We start from the raw sequence: 6,278 nt of genomic DNA, 5'->3' as shown, positions 1-6,278 counted from the left end.
ACGTGCTGGCATGAGTTTCAAGCCACTGGATCTGGGACTTGAACAGCAGTCGACTATGTGAGAGTCCACCAGTGGAATCATTACACCATCTGCTAGTCCTGTTTGCTGTTCTGTTTGTTTTTTTAAAGAATTATTTATTATTATTGCTAATATTATTTTTCACATGAATTTTGCCAGAGAAAGACAGAGAGAGAGAGGGAAAGTGAGAAAGCAAGCCACCAGGTAAAGGACTCAAACCATGGCCAGCCATGTGGGAATTCCAACACTTTAACCACTATGCCACCTGCTGGCCCTCCTTTCTTGTTTATTTGAGAGGTTTTTGCTATAGAGCGTGTGTGCTTGCCGGAAAGACAGAAAGACAAAAAGCAAGAAATCACCCCCCAGGGGGGATGGCCGTGCTGCAATCCCTTCTCCTCCATTCTCCTCTTGCGATCTTGGGCACGCACATGCATGTGCCTGGTGTGAGTTTAAGCCACCAGGTTTGGGACTTGAATCGCGGTCAACTGCATGGGAGTTCAATGACATAACCATTATGCCGACTGCTGGTTCCCTGTATTTCCTTTTTTAAAAGATTATTTTTAGATTAGCCAGTGGCACAGTGATTAAGATAGCTGGATCCCACATGGTTGACAGCATTGTTCGAGTCCCAGACCTAGCAGCTTGAAAAACACTGGTTGTCTGGGACTAGCAGTTGGCATAATAGCTATGCCGCTGGACTCCCATGTAGTTGACTGCAGTTTGAATGACAAACCCGGTGGCTTAAACTCACGCCGCGTGTGTGTGCGTGCCCAAGATCCCAAGAGAATGGAGAAGGGATTGTGGCGTGGCCATCCCCCCTGGGGGGTGATTTCTCACTTTCTGTCTCTCTATCTCTGTCTTTCTGGCTAGCACACGCGCCCTATAACAAAAACCTCTCAAAAAAAAAAAAAAAGAAAAAAAAGAAAAAAAAATTGGTTGTCTGTACACGTGTGCACAAAATCCTGAGCTTCTTTGCTAAGGACTCAATAAAGGAATTTATACTGCACTAGTAGGAGGAAGTAAAAAACTTTTTCCTGTTTTTCTAGGCACAGGGCCTCTCTTTAATAAACTTTCAAAACCAGCAGTTAGCTTTTGGCTTATTCCTAACTCCATCTGCAAACACCTACGGCCTTTAAGTAACTGAGCTACCTAAAGCACCAGTGTTGTAAAACTTACCGTCTCTACTTTCTAATTTCTACCCCTATCAATATTTACTTTCTCTCAAAGAAGTGGGGTGGGCTTAATTTAGTAGCAGAATCACTTAAAATAATCAGCAAGGTCATATGTCAATGATCAGATAGTGGAAATCCCTTAAAAAAGAGATCTTAGGACTTGGCAGATGGTGTAATGGTTATGTCGCTGGACTCTCATGTATATGGTTCGCCAGACTCAGCGGCTTAAAACTCACACTGGGTGGATTTGCATGCATGCCCAAGATCCCAAGAGGAGAATGGAGGAGAAAGGATTGTGGCGTGGCCATTCCCCGGAGGGTGATTTAATGATGACATATATCTATTGTCCCAGCTGAGAGGCTTATAGTAGAAAGATTATGACAAAAAGAGAACTACTTAAAAGTTAAAAAGATAAGGGGCTGGCAGGTGGCATGGTAGTTAGGGTGCTGGACTCCCACATAGCTGATCATAGTTCAAGTCCCAGACCTGGCGGTTTGCTTTCTCTCTCTCTCTCTCTGGTCAAACTGAAGAATAATGATAATAAAATTAAATAAATCTTAAAAACAAACAAACAAATAAAAGGTTAAAGAAAAGGGCCAGTTGATGGTGTGGTGAAGGCAGCTGGATGTCACATGGACATTTAAGTCCCAGAATCAGTGGCTTGAAAATTACATCAGGTGCATGTGGGTACATGCCCAAAATCCCAAAGGGAGAATGAAGAAGGGACTGTAGTGTGGCCATACCCCCTGGGGAGTGATTTCTTATTTCCTTCCCATCCCTCCAACCTTCTCTGGAGAGCACACACGCCCTGTAGCAAAAACTAAAACAAAATAAGAAAAATCAGCTTGTAGATACATGTTGGAAGATAGGATTAACTCTCAGGGAGGTCATAAAGAGTGTATACATAGATTCTCTAGGTCTTTTCTCCTTTCCATGGCTTTCTCCAAAGATTTTCTGAAAACTCCAATAGTTATAGAGATCCCTCTTCATTCACTCACCCTGTGACAGAGAAGAGTTTCAGGAGAGTGGAGTTTATCATATCAGAGAGAAAACGGCACACCAGGATGTAGTATTTCAAGTAGGAGGCTTATCTTAAACTTAATACTGGACATTACTGTTCATAATAACATGTAGTAAATTATGTTTTTTAAAAAATATACAATAAAATCTTATAAAACTCTGGACTAAAGCTTGATGCTGTCTTAAGTAAACAGAAAACAATAAAACTATAGTTGTCAGCTAAGTTCCATCAATTTTTTTTAATTCTCTTTGATCTTTTCTCCGGGTCTTCTGGTATTCTTTCTGCAGGCCGTTTCTTCAACCCCTTCATCTTTCTGGTTTGCAGCTTGCTCAGGTCTTGCTTCTGCATATGAATCCTTCCGTAAGTTGTACCAAAAGTATCATGAGAGATATTCTTCTTCTTCTTTGGCTATGAAATAAGTATATAGATACATAATGAATGACCTCATACTGTCATGAACTGGTACGAATCTAATCTTCAACCACTGAGTAACTACTTCCTTTGGTGAGCATCCCCTCAATGGCAAAGAGTGTACAGCACTATACACCTTTCTTCTCAAAATTAGGTGTGCATACAAATCATCTGGATTGTGTTAAAATGCAGGTTTTAGTTCAGTAAGTATAGGGTGGGGTCAGATAGCCTGCATTTCGAACACTTCCCAGATAAACTATCGAACCACACTCTGAACAGAGTGGACTATACTCACCACTGTCAAGCGTCAAGAGAATTTCCTGTGCTTAGCTTAAGAAATTATGTCTGTCATTTCCATCTCCACGGATATTCCAGAGATAACATTTCTACCTGTTTTTTAAAGCCACTAAAAACATAACATATTTTATGCACCCATGATCCATAAAACCTGTGCTCTAAATTCCCAATCTTCGTGAAGCCCAAAACAATCCTCATTTTTGCTAAAAATGGCAGTCTTGGGTATTTGGAAAGCTCTCAAACTTGACATCTGGTTTCTTCAATTCTTTGAATCAGCCTTTAGAGTTGGCTTGTTTGATTCTTCCTCCTTTTCTTGGCTCTAAGAATATAGTCTTATCTACCTTACTCATTGCTTTAGGGTTGTCCCTTATATAATAGGCCGCAAATCTTTCTTAGACAGAAGAGTGAAATAGACAAATACAGCCCCAAGCTATAAGGTCATGTACCTTGAGAGCTTTTGGCATTTTCATAGATAACTTATAGAGGTCATCTGATGCCAGGTGTGTCCTCCTGAGAACCAGATCCAGCGACGGTCCCATCTCTTCCAACTCAATCCGTGGCGTTCTGCAACCAGATTTCTTCAATAGCAACCTTCACGAAGCAGGAAAAAAAAAATGTTGCTTTGATTTTATAAAAGTCCCCCCCCGACTATATTTATTCAGTCCTATAAAATGATGTAAAAATCTTTAGAAAGATCAAGCTTCTGACATACTTTATACATTTAGGGCATATGTATCTTTGGGGTCACTCTCAAAAAAATCAGAAACAAAATGACATAATGTTAGTGAGAAACAACAAGTGAAATAGTAAATTCTTCTCAAAAAAGAAATGGAATCCTTTCAGTTCTTCATCTCACTTATGGACTTACATAAGTATAAAATAATTTTAATTGGATCTTTCAAGCAGTATGTATACATGATTCACAAAGGTTTTGTTTTGTTTGATTTTTAAGGTTTCTGCCATCGGACACATGAGCTTTTCAGAGAGAGACAGAGAAACCAAAGTGAGAGGGCAAGTGAGAAATCACACACTGGAGAGATGGCCACACTGCAATCCCTTCTCGTCCATTCTCCTTCTAGGATTTTGGGCACGTGTGCACACATACTTGGCATGATTTTCAAGCCACCAGGTCCTGGACTTAAACCATGATCAGCCATATTGGAGTCAACAGCCTTAACCACTACAACCACTTGGCTGCCCCACGCCATAATTAATAAAGTTTTATATAAGACTGCAGGAGTTAAATCAACCCATTCAGAATCGACTTTACAGCACAGGCACTTATTAATCTCCATAGATTGAAGTGAATTTAAAATATTAATGAAACAAAACCACAACTTTCTGGATACCTTATGTCCAAATAGTTCCAGATATAGAAACATGCGGGGTGGTTGCTGGAGTGGAGAGAAGAGGAGACTCACAAACTCCTTTTGTGAATGATACCACAAGAACGGCTGAAATGCCTTAAGATCCAACTCAGCTGTTCCAGCGGCCAGGTCTCCACAGGGAAAATGGGGTTGACTGAACGATGATGTTTGTAAAAGCTCAGACTTTCCACATGAACTCTGGCATGTAAGAGGCAACAGGTTGACAGGAGAAGAGAAAGAATAGGATAGAAAAGCACAGTTCGCAACAGCTGAAAGCAATAAACACCAGGAAGTAGAAGTGAGGGTGCGACAGCCTGCTGGCCCTAAGCGCACTAGATGCAGAGACCAAGTCGGCCCGCCTATGGGAGGTGCATTTACTGGTTACCAGAACAGCCATAGTAATAGACATGCTGCTGTATCGGGCACAGTTAATTTACACGCAATTGAGCAAGTCAAAGCAAACAAATAAACAAAACAACCTAGACAACAGAGAGAGCATGTTAAATAACAAAAAGCTATAGTTGTCCTGAGTATCCATGGGGACTGTAGGACCCCCCACGGATACCAAAACTCGAGGATGCTCAAGAATCTCATATAAAATTGTTTAGAATTTGCATATAACCAACACTTATTTTCTGGTATATTTTAAATCATCTCTAGATTACTTATAATAGGTAATATAATGTGTAAAGGCTATGTAAATATGCTATATTGGATTGGGTTTATTTGTTATTTTTTTCCCAGATATTTTCCATATGTGGCTGAATGAATACAAAGGTGAAGAATCTATGGCTGGGCAACCTGCAAAAATACAAGGGTCAACTGTCCTAACATTGAAAGTTAAAACAGAGTCAGTTCCATAGGGCAGTGGTTAAGCCCTGGTCATAGGAGACTGGATCCTTCATGAAGGCCTATAGTTCAAATCTCAGACCTAGGGGCTTGAAAAACATGCCAGGTACATGTGCATGTGTACCCTAAATCCTGAGAAGTGGAGGAGAAAGGACTGTGGTGTGACCACATCCCATGTGTGTGTGGGGGATCCCCTCTCTCTCTCTCTAACAAGTACATGTGCCACCAGCAAAAAAAAAATAAACAAAATTTTCAAATGAGAAAGGTAAAACAAGTATTAGTTCGGGGCTTGAAGCAGACAAGCACAGGGACAGGACAGTCTAAACAAAAGCACTTAGGTCCTTCTCTTCATAGTGATTCTAGGAGAACTGGCCTAAGAAAATAAATACCCATGCAAGCTCACTATAGAGAGAAACCTTAGAAGTTAAGAGAAGCTGTTATCAGAGCACCTTCCTTAAAAACTAAATTCAAAGCTCATGGGGGCAGTGACCATCTGACTTGTCATATCGCATGTGCTTCTGTATTTGCATCCATTTTCAATACTTCAAATAAATGATATGTATACTATTGAATTAATAAAGCTCATCAAGGAAAGATGTATTCAGTACATTGTTTAGAAAACCAAGGACATTACATATAAAATTTCAACTAAAATTTTTCCTACCACTTAAGAGTACTAATTTTTTAGGTAAGCAGGTGGCATGAAGGTTAAGAAGGCTGAGTCTCACATGGCCAATTGAGCAGTTCAAGTCCTAGACTCAGGCTAGAAAATCATGCAGGGTGTACGTGGGTGCATGCCCAAAATCTAGAGAGAAGAATGGAGGAGAAAGGATTGTGGCATGACCATTCCCCCTGGGGCTGATTTCTCGCTCGCTTGCTCTTTCTCTGCCCAGCAAATGCATGCACTCCATAGCAAACTTAAAAAAAAAAAAAAAAAAAAAAAAGTACTAATTTTTTGTTAACTGGAAAACATGTTGATCTAAACAGCTCATGGGGGCCAGCAGATGGCGTAGAGGTTACATCACTAGACTCCCACAAGGCTGACTGCAGTTTGAGTCTCAGACCTGGTGGCTTGAAAATCATGCCAGGCACATTGTATACGTGTGCCCAAGATCTCAGGAGAAGAATGGAGTAGACGGGATT

At 40.6% G+C, this 6,278-nt stretch overlaps 1 protein-coding gene across 4 annotated transcripts in view; it reads right to left on the bottom strand.

Moving 5' to 3' along the window:
• Positions 1-2,257: 2,257 nt before the first annotated feature.
• Positions 2,258-6,278, bottom strand: part of RPF2 (ribosome production factor 2 homolog) — a 47,089-nt gene continuing 43,068 nt past the window's right edge. For all 4 annotated transcript variants that reach the window (XM_006156999.3, XM_006157002.3, XM_006157001.3 and 1 more), the window contains 2 exons: positions 3,366-3,510; positions 2,258-2,619 (listed from right to left, as the gene is read on the bottom strand). In XM_006156999.3, the coding sequence (XP_006157061.1) occupies positions 2,440-2,619; positions 3,366-3,510 (325 nt within the window). In that variant the 3' untranslated portion in view covers positions 2,258-2,439. The remainder of the gene's footprint in view (positions 2,620-3,365; positions 3,511-6,278) is intronic.

Source organism: Tupaia chinensis, unplaced genomic scaffold, assembly GCF_000334495.1.
Source record: "Tupaia chinensis unplaced genomic scaffold, TupChi_1.0 Scaffold000527_1, whole genome shotgun sequence".
Classification (NCBI taxonomy): domain Eukaryota; kingdom Metazoa; phylum Chordata; class Mammalia; order Scandentia; family Tupaiidae; genus Tupaia; species Tupaia belangeri.
Note: the sequence above shows the minus strand (reverse complement) of the source record. Positions and strands in the feature narration are given on the sequence as shown.